The 18368-nt window shown below is 42.3% G+C and overlaps 1 protein-coding gene and 1 long non-coding RNA gene across 5 annotated transcripts; both read left to right on the forward strand.

Annotated features, from left to right (window-relative positions):
• The first annotated feature begins 531 nt into the window (after positions 1-531).
• Positions 532-3429, forward strand: LOC112220065 (prostaglandin E synthase 2). Of its 3 annotated transcripts, none has more exons than XM_024381646.2 (7): positions 532-881; positions 1151-1396; positions 1507-1562; positions 1664-1816; positions 2058-2252; positions 2387-2504; positions 2725-3429. In XM_024381646.2, the coding sequence occupies exons 1-7, from the start codon at positions 555-557 to the stop codon at positions 2854-2856; spliced, it is 1227 nt and encodes a 408-aa protein (XP_024237414.1). In that variant the 5' UTR covers positions 532-554; the 3' UTR covers positions 2857-3429. The 3 variants fall into 3 exon arrangements, with proteins under 3 accessions (XP_024237414.1, XP_024237415.1, XP_024237416.1); XM_024381647.2 differs by having other exon boundaries at positions 534-881; positions 1235-1396; XM_024381648.2 differs by having other exon boundaries at positions 742-1396.
• Positions 3430-13485: 10056 nt separating this feature from the next.
• Positions 13486-16384, forward strand: LOC112220064. Of its 2 annotated transcripts, XR_006079473.1 has the most exons (4): positions 13486-13714; positions 14839-14990; positions 15127-15277; positions 15981-16383. It is a non-coding gene; the product is annotated as an uncharacterized LOC112220064 (long non-coding RNA). The 2 variants fall into 2 exon arrangements; XR_002948823.2 differs by having other exon boundaries at positions 14839-15277; positions 15981-16384.
• The last annotated feature ends 1984 nt before the right edge of the window (positions 16385-18368 follow it).

The following is an 18368-nucleotide window of genomic DNA, read 5'->3' on the forward strand; positions in this document are numbered from 1 at the left end:
TGACGGCCTAGGAGCAGTGGGTTAACTGCCTTGTTCAGGGGCAGAACGACATATTTTTACCTTGTCAGCTCGGGGATTCGATCTCGCAACCTTTCCGTTACTGGCACAACGCTCTAACCAATAGGCTACCTGCTGCCCTAATGTCTCTTGATAAGGTTATTCATCTGATGTCAAAAATAGCTGTCATACTCCAGACCAGAACATTTGAATTACTTGTAGATGACAAATTTAAATTGTTGCATTATCTGAAACAATGTTCTTCTGACATTTGTAGCGCAATAATGGTGGTTGCGTTCCAAACTGCCTATATTGTAGGCTAGTCCCCTTGCGCAGAATGTAAAATCTTATTTAGCCGTCCCTGTCAAACACTACACCTACATTTGTGGAGGTCTGGGACCAATAAGATGTGTATCAGATTTCTTCAAACGCAAGTAGAGTTTAACATGGCAGGAAACACATAATAAGTTGCGCAGCACGACTACATTGCAGGCGGTATGGAACGTGGCCGGTGATATAACATCCTAACCACGTGTGTACGTTTTTGGTCAGACCAGATGCATTGTGGGAGCAGGTTGTGTAAACCAAAAATGTCAGCCTCAAGTTACAACAGTTTTTGGCGGACTGGCTGGGATGTTTTGCGGGTTCCGATAGCCAAAATCAGCCTAGCAGTTGCACTATCTAATTTCCCGTCGAGGTGCAGTGCCAGGGCATATGGCACAGGCGGCACGACGTTTGGATCCAAACTCATCTCCACTCTTCCCCTGCGCGCAACCAACAGGCGCGTCTTTGGGTTCGCTTTTTTGTTCGGAGGGGGAGTCGGCTTGTATCAAACCATACAATTCTCATTTCAACAGCATTTTGCAGAGGATGAATTGCCCAATGTAAGGATTTCAACCATTTATGCTTCGTACTTTTAACTCTTCAATGTCACGTAATTCATTGTTTAACCTCATTCATTGTGGCTCATGCATTCTTTATTACGATGTATCTGTCGCTCTCTCTCTAACGGTCTACAGCTTTTCCATGGATGTCCACAAAACTTGATGTAGTTGCACTGTACTTTTGAAAGTATGTCTCATGTTTTGCTGCAACGGATCAGAAATAATGATATTGGGATAAACACTGTATGCAATCGTATATTTACCCACAGCTGCCCAATCTCCAATATAGCATCCCCACAAACCACGGCTCTGACCTGACGTTTGCCACAGACTTAACGTTTACCTTATACCAGTACAAGACCTGTCCATACTGCAGCAAAGTGCGGGCATTCCTCGACTACTATGGTTTTCCATATAAGGTTGTGGAAGTCAACCCTGTCATGCACACGGAGATCAAATGGTCATCGGAGTACCAAACGGTGCCCATTCTTATGGTGGAGGGGAAAGAAATTGTGGTAAGCAGAGTAGATCTCAAACTTGAAGAAAAAGTGTTTCAAGCAAGTACTAATTTTTTTTTAACCTTTTGTTTAATAAAACCATCTTTCTCTAATTGCTTGTCAAACAGCAACTGAACAACTCATCTGTCATTATCAGTGCAATGAAGACGTGCATGATTGACAAGTAAGTAAATAATGTAATTAAATAAAAAGCAGAATGACCTATTGCATTTCAACCCTACAATATCACTTATTTCTATACCTCTGTTCTCTTTTACTTTGCAGAGAAAGAACGATGTCAGAGGTTGTAAAGTACTTTCCGAGACTCCCGTCTACCAATGCCTGGGGGAATGAAGTTCTGGAGTACACTAACAAATACTGGGTGATGTTGAATGAGATTAAGATCACTGAGGTGTACGCATCTAAAAATGCCAGAAAGTAAGTTAGCTCTGTTGTATTGATCTAAGAATTTGATTGTTGTGATTTGTTCAATATTTTCTACATGCGCTAGAGTACATCTGTAAAGTGATGGGTATAAGCAATATAGCTGAAAGATTTCACAGGGTGGAGCTACCCTCCAAATTGATTCCAGTTCTTTCAGATCTACATAACTTCATAGGGGGTATGGGCTAGCTAGAGGTAGTTTTTGGACTGGGCAAATCTCTGTTCTTTTTTCCAGGGAGGAGGTACGATGGCGTCAGTGGGCCGATGACTGGCTAGTGAACCGGATAAAGCCTAATGTGTACAGGACTCCCGCTGAGGCCTTAGCCACCTATGACCACATAGTGCGTGAGGGCAACTTTGGTTCTGTTCCTTTTGCCAAGTATGGAGGGGCCTTCTATATGTTCTGGGCCTCCAAGGTCCTGAAAATCTGGTGAGTTTCAGATTGCTGTCAATCGTTGCAAATTACTAGATTTTATATGGAATGTTTTCAATTTCATTCTCTTCAGTATGCTGGTCAATGTGAGTTTGTGCCTGGTCTTCCCCTCTGTTCCTGCCCCCACATAGGTACAAGTTACAGGACGATGTAAGGGAAGATTTGTACATGGCTGTGAATGAGTGGATAACAGCTATTGGGAGGAAGAGGAAATTCATGGGTGGTGACAAACCCAACCTCGCTGATCTGGTAAGATTTGTTGGGTTGTTGTGACAGTTTGAAAGGAAATTCCATTTCAGTTGGGTACAATTTACATTGACATGTTAAATTGAATACACATGTTGACAAGGGACCTCAATTTAGTAATAAAAATACATTTTATTTTAAGAGTTTTTCAAGACACCCAACTCTTGACTTAATTATTTGATAGGTTATCAGCGGTGTAAATAATGACTATTTCTTTCTGAAGGCGGTGTATGGAGTCCTCCGATCCATGGAGGACCTGGAGGCCTTTTACGACATGATGGAAAACACCAAGGTGAAGAAGTGGTATCTGGCCACAGAGAAACAAGTGAAGGAGCAAGGTGGTCGGAACCTATGAAAACCACTGCAGAACTATCATGACATAACTGAGTTCTAGGTTGCTGATTCAGGCTACCACTGCACATAGAACATCTGGATGCAAAGGTTCTCTACCAGTCAGCACACTTTCATAACATGTTACAGGTGACGGTTTTATATGTGAATGAACAGACAGTCTACCATGTTTCATGTTCTCTGTACAATCAAAGCCTCTTTCAAATATCTTTATGGATACAGTCTTAGTTTCCCAGAGAAAAGGTAGCTCAATAGTCATTTTATGTATGTATTAAAATAAATGTGTGTAAATATATGACTATTTAACAGTTAATGTATTGCAGTAATAGACTGTTATTCACTCTTTGTGAATCTGTGAAGTAGACCACTAAGCATGTTTAATTATTTTATCCGTATGCATACCTGCAATTTCACTCGTTTTATTTGCTGGTGTTGTATTACCCTGGCACTTCGTTGGTCAAGCTGTGTCATAGGCCAGATATTTTATACACACAGTCGTGGCCAAAAGTTTTGAGAATGACACAAATATTAATTTCCACAAAGTTTGCTGCTTCAGTGTCTTTAGATATTTTTGTCAGATGTTACTATGGAATACTGAAGTATAGTTACAAGCATTTCATAAGTGTGAAAGGCTTTTATTGACAATTACATGAAGTTGATGCAAAGAGTCAATATTTGCAGTGTTGACCCTTCTTTTTCAAGACCTCTGCAATCTGCCCTGGCATGCTGTCAATTAACTTCTGGGCCAGCCCATTGGCAGCCCATTGCATAATCAATGCTTGGAGTTTGTCCGAATTTGGGTTTTTGTTTGTCCACCTGCCTCTTGAGGATTGACCACAAGTTCTCAATGGGATTAAGGTCTGGGGAGTTTCCTGGCCATGGACCTAAAGTATTGTTGTTTTGTTCCCCGAGCCACTTAGTTATCACTTTTGCCTTATGGCAAGGTGCTCCATCATGCTGGAAAAGGCATTGTTCGTCACCAAACTGTTCCTGGATGGTTGGGAGAAGTTGCTCTCGGAGGATGTGTTGGTACCATTCTTTATTCATGGCTGTTTTCTTAGGCAAAATTGTGAGTGAGCCCACTCCCTTGGCTGAGAAGCAACCCCACACATGAAGGGTCTCAGGATGCTTTACTGTTGGCATGACACAGGACTGATGGTAGCGCTCACCTTGTCTTCTCCGGACAAGCTTTTTTCCGGGTGCCCTAAACAATCGGAAAGGGGATTCATCAGAGAAAATGACTTTACCCCGGTCCTCAGCAGTCCAATCCCTGTACCTTTTGCAGAATATCAGTCTGTCCCTGATGTTTTTCCTGGAGAGAAGTGGCTTCATTGCTGCCCTCCTTGACACCAGGCCATCCTCCAAAAGTCTTTGCTTCACTGTGCGTGAAGATGCACTCACACCTGCCTGCTGCCATTCCTGAGCAATCTCTGTACTGGTGGTGCCCCGATCCGTAGCTGAATCAACTTTAGGAGACGGTCCTGGCGCTTGCTGGACTTTCTTGGGCACCCTGAAGCCTTCTTCACAACAATTGAACCGCTCTCCTTGAAGTTCTTGATGATCCGATAAATGGTTGATTTAGGTGCAATCTTACTGGTAGCAATATCCTTGCCTGTGAAGCCCTTTTTGTGCAAAGCAAGGATGACGGCATGTGTTACCTTGCAGGTAACCATGGTTGACAGAGGAAGAACAATGATTCCGAGCACCACCCTCCTTTTGAAGCTTCCAGTCTGTTATTTGAACTCGATCAGTATGACAGAGTGATCTCCAGCCTTGTCCTCGTCAACACTCACACCTGTGTTAACGAGAGAATCACTGACATGTTAGCTGGTCCTTTTGTGGCAGGGCTGAAATCCAGTGGAAATGTTTTTTGGGTATTCAGTTCATTTGCATGGCAAAGAGGGACTTTGCAATTAATTGCAATTCATCTGGTCACTCTTCATAACATTCTGGAGTTTATGCAAATTGTGAAAGTTAATATTTGTGTCATACTTGAAACATTTAGCCACAACTAGTTGCTCAGGTATAAGTCATCTCTGATTAAAGTGTGGCATTACAACAATAGAAGAGTTGATTTCAGCACATAGTGTGGGACAAGGTTTGGTAGAAGTTGCGCCTCACCACTGTTGAAGGGGCCGACTCCCTCTAGAATTGGGGATAGAGCAATCTGAACCTAGATCTGTTGCACAGGAGGCTGCTGAGGGGAGGAAGGCTCATAATAATGTCTGGAACGGAGCAAATGTAATGGCGTCAAACACATGGAAACCATGTGTTTGATGTATTTGATACCATTCCACTAATTCCGCTCCAGCCATTACCACAAGACCATCCTCCCCAATTATAGTGCAACCTACCTTCTGTGATCTTTAACCAAGCGCCATTATTCCTGCAATTTTTTATTTATTATGGCCAACAGTGGGGGGTAATAGTTGGACCTATTCTGTTATGGGTAAAACTGGACAAATTGAGAAAAAAACGATTTAAAGTAGGCTACTGTAGCTTAAGTGCGGAGGGAATTAGATTAAATTGTAGTAATATAACCTGTGCCTACATTGTGAGGATATAAGACCACGCAGTCACATGTGCTGCAATGGCTAGCATCTACCGCCATGTTGATCATGCCTTCTTCCAATACTGGATTTTATTCACATTTGATACAAAATGTTGCATCACAGATATACACAAACTGTAGCATAATTATCTGGTTAACTGTACTGAGATTATGATTGAAGAATTTGCTCGATCAAGGCCCTTTATAACAAGGTATTTATCTGAAGCAACCAACATGGCCTTAGTATTGGGAGCATCTCATGTTAAATGTCAAAAACTTAAGGGTGCTAATAAAGCATTTCAATTGTAATTAATGACATGAAGATTGGAGAATAAGCAGAATGTAAAATAATAAAAAATAAATACATTACGATAATTGTAAACCCAAGGTATTTTGTGTTGATTACCTTAATCTTTTTGTTTTTAACAATCTGCTTTGTTTTCCCATATGTAGTAGACCACAACTTTTATTTTGAGGACCACAAAATATTTCCCCAACTGACAAGTTTTTTTATTTAGTAGACCACACAAGAGTCCCCTTCCCTTTTGCTTTATCACTGGCATGGTGGGAGGGGATGTTAGGCTGCATTTACACAGGCAGACCAATTCTGATATTTTTGCCCACTAATTGGTCTTTTGACCTGATGTGAAATGATTTTATCAATCTTTTTCAGAGCTGATCTGATTGGTCAAAAGAACAATTAATGAAAACAATATCAGAATTGGGCTGCCTGTCTAAACACATCCTTAGAAGTTAGTTTCCCCTGGAGAACAAAAAAAACATAACTTAACAGCTACAAAAATATCTTTACCAATGATATACCTCTTCTTGATGGTCATTACTATGGGCAGCCCAATTCCGATTTTTTCAATCAGATTTGGCTGCCTGTGTAAACGCAGCCATAGCAGTCACACTGACCACATTTACACGTGCACAGTATTCCGGATAGTAGCTCATATCCCACTTAAGGTCTTATTGGGGATAACCTGTGTACATACACTTTTGATATCCCATTCAAGAGTATCCCTGTATCCATGAATAAACAGAATAGTCCAAATTTAAGTTAATATGGGTTAAATTGAATAGTAACAGTTCTGGACACTGACTGCTGGCCTATAAAGTAACTGAAATCTGGAAACTGACCGCTGGCCTATAAAGTAACTGAAATCTGGACACTGATTGCTGGCCTATAAAGTAACTGAAATCTGGAAACTGACCGCTGGCCTATAAAGTAACTGAAATCTGGAAACTGACTGCAGGCCTAATAAAGTAACTGAAATCTGGACACTGACTGTTGGCCTATAAAGTAACTGAAATCTGGACACTGACTGTTGGCCTACAAAATAACTGAAATCTGGACACTGACTGTTGGCCTTGTTGGAATCGGCTAAACTTTGAACATTGAGATATGAAATAAATGATAGAGACGAAGCCTTGAATAGAAAGAGTCTGTAAAAACCCAGAAGGCTTTGAAATGTGTTTGATGGAGGAGAGGAGAGCTGTGGATTAGGTGAAGGAGGGGTTGAGGTGAGGGGTGAGGTCAGTTCCCCTTAAGGGAGTAATCAGGGTTAGTATCTGGTTACCTTCTTTCTCTTGGGCATAAACTAAGGATGGAGAGAGGGAGTGTCTTTTAAGTAGGATGTATATAACTGTGATGTCTGAAATGTTTTGCTGTCTGATTACAGCTGTACAGAACCTTTGGGAATGATTAAACTTGGTTAAAGCTTCTCCAGTGTCCATGGGTTATTTCCTCTGAAAAATAAGATCCTAACAATGTAAACTTCTGACCCACTGGGAATGTGATGAAAGAAATAAAAGCTGAAATAAATCATTCTCTCTACTATTATTCTGACATTTCACATTTCACTTAAAATAAAGTGGTGATCCTAACTGACCTAAAACAGGGAATTTCAATTCAATTTCAGGAATTGTGGAAAAACTGAGTTTAAATGTATTTGGCTAAGGTATATGTACTTCCGACTTCAACTGTAGCTAGATGTAGAAAGCTAATGTTAACTAGCTGACATTGCCCATTTATGGAAGTTAGGCTAGCGAGGAAGCATTTTAGCCAGGTAGCCTAGGAGGACAACAAAAAATAAAAGTAGGTACTGAATGACTGTGTGATAGACCGTTTCGTCAACATGAAAGAAAGGAGGATGGCAATATGTTTTTTCTACTTGCGTGAACGCACACACAGACACGCACACAGAAATCAGAACCATGGACAGCCACATCATATTTAGCTTATGTTGATTGGACTTAATTGTTTTTGGTATCTTTTAGTTGTCAATGTATTAGACTAAGCATAGGTAATTTGATGATGTTGAAATTGAAGTAGTACTGGAATAGTGGAGGTAGGTCCTGTTTTCTTTGCGATTTGCGGTAACTCTCTGTGGTTCTAAATAGTTGTTTTGTCGTCCGAAGATGTTGGAAACATTAACTTGCTTGACCATGCTGTAGGTCATGTAACTGTTTGTTAGATGCAATATCAAATTGATTTATATAGCCCTTCTTACATCAGCTAATATCTCAAAGTGCTGTACAGAAACCCAGCCTAAAACCCCAAACAGCAAGCAATGCAGGTGTAGAAGCACGGTGGCTAGGAAAAATTCCCTAGAAAGGCCAAAACCTAGGAAGAAACCTAGAGAGGAACCAGGCTATGAGGTGTGGCCAGTCCTCTTCTGGCTGTGCCGGGTGGAGATTATGGCAGAGGTTGCTCTCCGGTTTTGTGATGAAACAAAGGTGTGGTTGAATTTATTCTGTGCCTTCTTCTTATTGTCTCTGCCTCTAGGCCTGTGTATCACGGTTGCAAGGCATATGAACTAACAGGTTTTATACAACGAGTGGGTCTAATCTTGAATGCTGATTGGTTAAAAATGCATTCCACCCGGTGTCTATTCCGCAAGTTGTCACTGGCTAAATCTATGACGTTAAAATGCCTATTTACTCTGTTCCATCTGACTGCGCAATCCACTGTCTCATCAGCCCAGCCAGCCATGAACTTGATCTCCATGATAAAAAGCATCTAGACATTATCTCACATTTCTTTTAGACTATCATTACGTTTTCAACTGCGGAGATTTGTATAAACCTTGCTGTCTGTCTCTCTGACTTTTGCAACATTGTTCCAATATTAAAATCTAATCTCCAGCTGTCCCATAGTAATGAACATGTCGGTAGTCGGGATGAGCAAACAGGCAGGCAGCTTTTCTCAGCTAGTCGAAATCATGAATCAGAATCATTTCAATTGATATATACAAAGATCTATCAATAGAAAACAGGTCAAAGAAACAAAGTGCAGCTAGTTTGCTGTCTTTCCAGCTTCAGCTTGAAGTCATTGTGTTAGCTGTGTTGTTGGTTAGCTCCTCTGAACAACAGTGTCCTGACAAGAGAGCACATTTTCTACGTGCGAAATCGTGCATCATTAGCTCATTGTTATGGATGTGTCAAAATAAATGTCACTAGAAAACAGCTTAAACAAACGCAAATGCAGCTAATTTGCTGTTATTCTGGCTGCACTGTTTGACGTGACTGTAAATTATCCATAGTTGGGTAGCTAGCAAGCAAGGGATACGAACATTGCCAGCCAGTATGTCACGTCTCTAGCAACTGAACCGATAGAACGAACGACCAGCCAGTTTGAGTAGCAACCCTAGATTTGTGCCGGGACTTTATCTTGTGGAAGGAGGAAATACTATGAATGAAAAATATAAAATATATTTTTTCATGAAAATATGTCAATCATTATTTGAATATGTTGGTAACCCGTTGTATAAAACTGATACTGCCCTCGAAGCCGGTGTTTGGAGGATATATCGGCACAGTTTGTCTGACCTCGAATTCATCTCGGGCCTAACAACACCTGTGCCAATATTTCTTCCAAACACCGGCTTCGAGGGCATTATCACTTAAATACTCCACACTCTAGAACAGTGTTTCCTAAACTCAGTCCTGAGACTGGGTGCACATTTTGTTTTTTGCCCTAGGCCTACACAACTGATTAAAATAACCAACTTATCAAGCTTTGATTATTTGAATCATGGTATATGTTCAATCCTATAATTATGAATTGTGCTAAATTTGGATGTGATACTGAATTGAATCAACCAGACTCAGAGGTAAACTTCAAGATGTCTTTACTCCATCACTGTCGGTGTATCCTGTCGGTGTATTCCTTTAATGACGTGGTGACGTCATATATGTCACATTAATACACAACAATATATGGCCAATATACCACAGCTAAGGTTTGTTCTTAAGCACGACACAATGCGGAGTGCCTGGATACAGCGCTTAGCCTTGGTATATTTAGCAATAAGGCCTGGGGGGGTGTGGTACATGGCCAATTTACCACAGCTAAGGGTTGTTCTCAAGCACGACGCAATGTGCCTTACTGCTATTATAAACTAGTTACCAACGTAATTAGAGCAGTAAAAATACTTGATTTGTCATACCCGTGGTATACGGTCTGATATAACACGGCTGTCAGCCAATCAGCATTCAGGGCTCGAACCACCCAGTTTATAATTGCCATTTATACAATGGGTTGGTCTAATCCTGGAAGCTGATTGGTTAAAACCACGTGATCAAACAAAGCTTCAAATCGGTACATTGTGTTAGATCAATAGCGCTTTGAAATCTGAATCGGAGCTCCAGTATCAATCGTCTCATCACTTGCTGTAGTGTAGCAGAGCCAGCTTGATAAAGCTTGCCTGACGATAATATCCTTCAGGTGTGTTAGGCTGTTGCTCCCCTATTTGGCCAGCAGATGTAGCCAACAAGCAGCCAGACTGTATGACATTGGCAAGCACAAGTAAATGGGTAACCAAATCGTTGTAATTTATTTTAACCATTGTTGTAACTACAGTGCATTCGGAAAGTATTCAGACCCCTTCACTTTTTCCACATTTTGTTGTTACAGCCTTATTCTAAAATTGATTCGTCCTCCCCCTCATAAATCTACACTACCACATAACGACAAAACAAAAATATACAAAGTTTAGAATTTTTGACAAATGTATAAATAATTTAAAACTGAAATATTACATAAGTATTCAGACCCTTTACTCAGTACTTTGTTTAAGCACTTTTTAAAATTTTATTTACCCCTTTTTCTCCCCAATTTCATGGTATCCAATTGTTGTAGTAGCTACTATCTTGTCTCATTGCTACAACTCCCGTACGGGCTCTAGAGACGAAGGTTGAACGTCATGCGTCCTCTGATACATAACCCAACCAGCCGTACTGCTTCTTAACACAGCGCGCATCCAACCCGGAAGCCAGCCGCACCAATGTGTCAGAGGGTACACCGTTCACCTGGCAACCATGGTTAGCGCGCACTGCACCCAGCCCGCCACAGGAGTCGCTGGTGCGCGATGAGACAAGGACATCCCTACCGACCAAGTCCTCCCTAACCCGGACGATGCTAGGCCAACTGTGCGTCGCCCCACGGACCTCCCGGTCGCGGCCGGTTACGACAGAGCCTGGGCGCAAACCCAGGGACTCTGATGACACAGCTGGCGCTGCAGTACAGCACCCTTAACCACTGCGCCACCCGGGAGGCCTGTTTAAGCACTCTTGGCAGCGATTACAGGCTCGAGTCTTCTTGGGTATGACTCAACAAGCTTGGCACACATGTATTTGAGGAGTTTCTCCTATTGTTCTCTGCAGATCCTCTCAAGCTCTGTCAGGTTGGATGGGGAGTGTCGCTGCACAGCTATTTTCAGGTCTCTCCAGGGATGTTTGTTTGGGTTCAAGTCTGGGCTCTAGCTGGGCCACTCAAGGACATTCAGAACTTGTCCTGAAGCCACTCCTGTGTTTTCTTGGCTGTGTGCTTAGGGTCGTTGTCCTGTTGGAAGGTGAACCTTTGCCCCAATCTGAGGTTCTGAGCGCTCTGGATCAGGTTTTCATCAAGGATCTAGACTTTGCTCCGTTCGTCTTTCCCTCGATAAAAACTAGTCTCCCAGTCCCTGCGGCTGAAAAACATCCCCACAGCATGATGCTACCACCACCATGCTTCAACGTAGGGATGAGGCCAGGTTTCCTCCAGATATGACACTTGGCATTTAGGCCAGAGAATCTTGGTTTCATCAGACCAGAGAATCTTGTTTCTCATGGTCAGAGTCCTTTAGGTGCCTTTTTGGCAAACTTCAAGCGGGCTGGCCACTCTACCATAAAGGCCTGATTGGTGGAGTGCTGCAGAGATGGTTGTCCTTCTGGAAGGTTCTCCTGTCTCCACAGAGGAACTCTGGAGCTCTGCCAAAATGACCATCGGGTTCTTGGTCACCTCCCTGACCAAGGCCCTTCTTGGCCAGGCGGCCAACTCTAGGAAGAGTCTTGGTGGTTCTAAACTTCTTATGAAAGAGGTGGGAATGTTGTTCCTTTGTCATGTAATTAGCATTATAGATTATTTTCAAGATTGTATTTTGCCGATTGTTTTTCGCGATGCAAATATTGGATCGCAAATGAGACAACCTGGTTCAATTTGGGTCCCGAGGCAAAACCATTTGAGAACTACTTATCTAGTATACACAGTACAAGTAAAACGTTTGGACACACCTACTCATACAAAGGTTTTTCTTTATTTTTACTATTTTCTACATTGTAGAATAATAGTGAAGACATCAAAACTATGATATAACACATGGAATCATGTAGTAACCAAAAAAGTGTTAAACAAATCAAAACATATTTTAGATTTAGCATTTTTCAAAGTAGCCAACCTTAGCCTTGATGACAGCTTTGCACACTCAGCATTCACCTGGAATGCTATTCCAACAGTCTTGAAGGAGTTCCCACATATGCTGAGCACTAGTTGGCTGCTTTTCCTTCACTCTGCGGTCCAACTCATCCCAAACCAGTGGCTCAATTGGGTTGAGGTCGGTTGATTGTGGATGCCAGGTCATTTGATGCAGCACTCCATCACTCTCCTTCTTGGTCAAGTAGCGCTTACACTTCCTGGAAGTGTGTTGGGTCATGAAAAACAAATGATAGTCCCAATAAGCGTAAACCAGATGGGATGGCATATCGCGGCAGAATGCTGTGGTAGCCATGCTGGTTAAGTGTGCCTTGAATTCGAAATAAATCACTGACAGTGTCACCAGCAAAGCACCTCCACACCATCACACCTCCTCTTCCTTGCTTCACGGTGGGAAACACACATGCAGAGATTATCCGTTCACCTACTCTGCGTCTCACAAAGACACAGTGGTGGGAACCAAAAATCTCAAATTTGAACTCATCAGAACAAAGGACAGATTGCCACCTGTCTAATGTGCATTGCTCGTGTTTCTTGGCCCAAGCAAGTCTCTTCTTATTATTGGTGTCCTTTAGTAGTGGTTTATTTGCAGCAATTTGAAGGCCTGATTCACGCAGTCTCCTCTAAACAGTTGATGTTGAGATGTGTCTGTTACTTGAACTCTGTGAAGCATTTATTTGGGTTGCAATTTCTGAGGCTGGTAACTCAAATTAATTTATCCTCTGCAGCAGAGGTAACGCTGGGTCTTACCTTCCTGTGGCAGTCCTCATGAGAGCCAGTTTCATCATAGCGCTTGATGGTTTTGAAATTTTACGCATTGACTGACCTTCATGTCTTAAAGTAATGATGGTCTGTCGTTTTTCTTTGCTTACTTAAGCTGTTCTTGCCATAATATGGACTTCGTCTTTTACCAAATAGTGCTATTTTCTGTACACCACCCCTACCTTGTCACAACACAACTGATTGGCTCAAACACATTAAGAAGGAAAGAAATTCCCCAAATGAACTTTTAACAAGGCACACCTGTTAATTGAAATGCATTCCAGGTGACTACCTCATGAAGCTGGTTGAGAGAATGCCAAGAGTGTACAAAGTTGTCATCAAGGCAAAGGGTGGCTACTTTTAAGAATCTCAAATATATTTTGATTTGTTTAACACTTTTTTGGTTACTACATTATTCCATATCTGTTATTTCATAGTTTTGATGTCTTCACTACTATTCTACAATGTAGAAAATAGTACAACAAAAGAAAAACCTGGGAATGAGTAGGTGTCTCCAAACCTTTGACTGGTATATGAATCATTGGTTTGCATGCGAGTTCAGGGAGTGTTCTAGGGAGAAGGGTCGGGAATTCTTCTCACGCACCAGGGACGGGCGTGGTATGTGGTTTATGGGTAGAACAGTCCAATAAATTCAAGGAATCAGTTGGGAGAGCGACCATGAAGACTATTTTCTTAATTGCTTTGTATTAAAGATGGCTTTAGAAATGTATTTAGACCTTTTCAAGGAGAACAACATTCCTTTTGATTTCAAAACTGTTTCACTTATGGAAGGTAGGTATTGTTTATAAAGTTCATGGAGAAAATTGGTTGATGTGTGGCTTGATTTGTCACGTTCTGACCTTTATTTCCTTTGTTTTGTATTTATTTAGTATAGTCAGTTGGGTGAGCAGTCTGTTTGTTTTTCTAGGTTTTGGGTATTTCTATTTTTCGGCCTAGTATGGTTCTCAATCAGAGGCAGGTGTCATTAGTTGTCTCTGATTGAGAATCATACTTAGGTAGCCTGGGTTTCACTGTGTGTTGGTGGGTGATTGTTCCTGTCTCTGTGTTTGCACCAGATAGGACTGTTTAGGTTTTCGCACATGTATTGTTTTGTTAGTTATTTCATGTCTAGTTCCTTTATTAAAGAACATGAATAACCACCACGCTGCATTTTGGTCCGCTTCTCCTTCACCACAGGAAAACCCTTACATGATTGAACCATATTATGTGTTTAATGTGAGGTGAATGGTTGAAATTGACAGTCCTCTTTTTGTACTGCGGTGATAGATCAGTTTTATGTGATAATATTTTGATGGATTGACTGTTTTATGCAGAAATAGTGCGATGGGTAAGATTTGCAAGCCCCTGCATAATACACTGGGAATTGTTGATTTTGCACACAAAAAATGCGATCGTTGAGAGACTAAACCTTTCTTTTAGAGGCTGTTCTTTTGGCGTAGGCTACACAATTCTTTACACTTTTACATTTTTTATTTGGAGTCTGGACACATTTTGTTCTTTGCATAAAATTGATTATAAAGACATTATAAAGGGTAAGTCTTACAATGCATTAAAACTGCATCCTAATTCGCCTGGATGCTATAAGTATTGTTTTAGCCTACCATACTGGTGAGCCTAATCTTATGGGTGCACATAATGAAAGGTTATCTAAAGCTTAATGAATACAAAAGTTATTTACAGAAGTAGGTGTCATTCCTTGAACTTCCAACTGACAACTTCAGGTGGACGTTCAAGTCAGGTAGGGTAGGCTACTATTCTCCACTGCATGCAGGTAGTCTGTAGAGCAGTAGTAGGAACTCCCTTGACTTGCACCCCAGTTGTGTTTTCAGAGATGTAGGCCTAACCATTGGGAGCAAAACTGGACAATGTTGGTATTGTGATTCACTACATTGCAGGAGAGCAGTATGGAGAAGATTTCGGAAAGATCAACATGATGAGGAAAGCTCCTGCAATCTGAGATGGAGACTTCTGTTCGGCTGAAATGTGGGAATGAAAACATTGAGTTCAGTTGAGAGATCAATCATCTCTACTTATTTGATGAGGCAATGTAATAAGACTACTTAACAAATCCTTTGTGATGCCTGGAGTAACTAAACAAATCCCCATTCTGATTTTTAGTAACAATTGCAACACAGTGTCCAGGCCAAGAGTTTCAGTGACAAACTGATCAATCACCTTTGCAGCATTGCCATTTTGAAGTACCTGGCATAGAAGCACAAGACCGCAGACCACGGGAATCCAGCCGACCTGCAGAAGCTCACCCGTGTCAATGAAGAACTGTCCTGGCAGCACATGGGAATACGTATGCATGGCTCCAAGATGTATTAGCTCAGGGTAGGTGACGCTACTACAAGATCGAATGTAGAGTTGTTTTCACATTGTACTTTGAAGAACTTTGGACTTCATTCAGTAAACCCGGATAGCAATATTGACTCAGTAGCTTAAGCATACCTTTTTCCTGTGGTCAAATAGTCATGCACCAAGTTGATTAAGGTAATAGCTCCCGAGTGGCACAGAGGTCTAAAGGCACTGCATCTCAGTGCAAGAGGTGTCACTGCAGGCCCTAGTTCAAATCCAGGCTGCATCACATCCGGCTGGGATTGGGAGTCCCGAAGGGCGGCGCACAATTGGCCCAGCGTCGTCCGGATTTGGCTGGGGTCATTGTAAAAAAAGTATTTGTTCTTAACTGACTTGCCTAGTTAATGCTTCCAGTTTTCGATGTTAGATGTGTGTGCGCAGGCAGTGGTTAGACTGCAGCGTACACATTGCCAAAGCAGATGTGATTGAATGTGGCTCTTCGATTTTCACAGGTTAGGAAATTGACATCCCACTCTTCTTCTGCATTGCAACAAGCAATGTTATAAGTGTTTGATACAGAGCTGTTTTGTATCTCAGTGTCCAAGTATGTTGTTATGTTCAATTTTGAGAGAGGAGGTTGTCTGATCTCATGCCTTCTCATTTTTCATGGCATAATATCATGTTTCTGAATCCAACACATTTGGGTTGTACATGACAAAAGGCTGTCTTTGTGTTTCAGCTGTTGATACCAAAGATCATGGGTGTGGAAGTCCCCAAGGACAAGATGGATAGAGCCCTGGAGGACCTGGAGGGCTGGTCGAGAACATGGACGGCAGCAAGACGCAGGTCTTCAAGCCCAAGATCTTGAGATTGTTCTTCTGAATTCTCCAGTGACAGTGCAGTGAAGCTGGTCCTCTGTGAAATAATCAAGCTGGATCTGTTATTCAGCCACTATGCACCATGTAACATAATAACAAAATAAAACATTCTCTATGGAAATTCAGACACTCCCTGTTAGTACAACACATTTATATCCATTCCTTATTATTCTAATGTTCTAAAAGCTGTTTTTATCAAACGTTTTAACCTTTTACTGTTTTTGATTGAATGAATAACTTATTAAACTGTGTTTAACGTTTACAAACAATACACAGTGAGGGGAGAAAGTATTTGATCCCAAATCAAATCAAATCAAATCAAATTTATTTATATAGCCCTTCGTACATCAGCTGATATCTCAAAGTGCTGTACAGAAACCCAGCCTAAAACCCCAAACAGCAAGCAATGCAGGTGTAGAAGCACGGTGGCTAGGAAAAACTCCCTAGAAAGGACAAAACCTAGGAAGAAACCTAGAGAGGAACCAGGCTATGTGGGGTGGCCAGTCCTCTTCTGGCTGTGCCGGGTGGAGATTATAACAGAACATGGCCAAGATGTTCAAATGTTAATAAATGACCAGCATGGTCGTTTAATAATAAGGCAGAACAGTTGAAACTGGAGCAGCAGCACGGTCAGGTGGACTGGGGACAGCAAGGAGTCATCATGTCAGGTAGTCCTGGGGCATGGTAATAGGGCTCAGGTCCTCCTCCGAGAGAGAGAGAGAGAGAGAGAGAGAGAGAGAGAGAGAAAGAGAGAGAGAATTAGAGAACGCACACTTAGATTCACACAGGACACCGAATAGGACAGGAGAGGTACTCCAGATATAACAAACTGACCCTAGCCCCCCGACACATAAACTACTGCAGCATAAATACTGGAGGCTGAGACAGGAGGGGTCAGGAGACACTGTGGCCCCATCCGAGGACACCCCCAGACAGGGCCAAACAGGAAGGATATAACCCCACCCACTTTGCCAAAGCACAGCCCCCACACCACTAGAGGGATATCTTCAACCACCAACTTACCATCCTGAGACAAGGCTGAGTATAGCCCACAAAGATCTCCTCCATGGCACAACCCAAGGGGGGGCGCCAACCCAGACAGGATGACCACATCAGTGAATCAACCCACTCAGATGACGCACCCCTTCCAGGGACGGCATGAGAGAGCCCCAGTAAGCCAGTGACTCAGCCCCTGTAATAGGGTTAGAGGCAGAGAATCCCAGTGGGAAGAGGGGAACCGGCCAGGCAGAGACAGCAAGGGCGGTTCGTTGCTCCAGAGCCTTTCCGTTCACCTTCCCACTCCTGGGCCAGACTACACTCAATCATATGACCCACTGAAGAGATAAGTCTTCAGTAAGGACTTAAAGGTTGAGACCGAGTTTGCGTCTCTGACATGGGTAGGCAGACCGTTCCATAAAAATGGAGCTCTATAGGAGAAAGCCCTGCCGATTTTGTACGTTTGCCCACTGACAAAGAAATGATCAGTCTATAATTTTAATGGTAGGTTTATTTGAACAGTGAGAGACAGAATAACAACAACAAAAATCCAGAAAAACACATGTCAAAAATGTTATAAATTGATTTGCATTTTAATGAGGGAAATGGTGTGAAATGGTGTGAAATGGTGAACACCGAAGGTGTTCGGTTCTCTGGAATCTGGGAGAGAGGCGGCCCGAAATCTTCTTGAATTACGTCAAGACTCCCGTAGTGTGGCAGACTACGCTGTTGACTTTTGCACATTTCGATACTTTTCTTCACGGATTATCTGAGGTGGTAAAAGATGAGCTAACTGTTCTGAAATTACTGGTGGACCTCGATTCCCTCATCGCCCTCACCTTTAGAATTGATGGACGTCTAAGGGAACGCAGGAGTGAGAGGTCTAGCCTAGGTCACACTCGTTCATCCACAGTGGCTCGCTCACCTTCGAAGGAATCTGGAAGTCCGAGAGTCATCGGCGAAGGGTGAGTCAGATACTCCAGAACCTATGCAACTTAGCCTAAGTTCCAACAGTTGTCTGTACTGTGGGGCTGCGGGACATTATATAGCCACCTGCCCAGTTGAGACCTATTTCTGTAGTAGGTACACATACTCTGGTGAGCCAGACTGGGAATCATCTAAATCCCATCAACCGCACTCCTTTTTTTGTGATACTGCTGTTGGGAGACCAGTCTAAATCTCTCCGGTACTCATTGACTTTGGGGCGGATGAGAGTTTTATGGACGCTACCCTAGTTTCTGAATTAGGTATCC

Source organism: Oncorhynchus tshawytscha, linkage group LG20 (assembly GCF_018296145.1).
Source record: "Oncorhynchus tshawytscha isolate Ot180627B linkage group LG20, Otsh_v2.0, whole genome shotgun sequence".
In the NCBI taxonomy this organism is placed as follows: domain Eukaryota; kingdom Metazoa; phylum Chordata; class Actinopteri; order Salmoniformes; family Salmonidae; genus Oncorhynchus; species Oncorhynchus tshawytscha.

Coding starts and splice junctions, on each gene's coding strand:
- LOC112220065 (XM_024381646.2), top strand. CDS start 555: ATGCATTGTGGGAGCAGGTTGTGTAAACCAAAAATGTCAGCCTCAAGT. Junction 882..1,150: donor CAGAGGATGAATTGCCCAAT/GTAAGGATTTCA, acceptor ATTTACCCACAG/CTGCCCAATCTCCAATATAG. Junction 2,505..2,724: donor AACCCAACCTCGCTGATCTG/GTAAGATTTGTT, acceptor TTCTTTCTGAAG/GCGGTGTATGGAGTCCTCCG.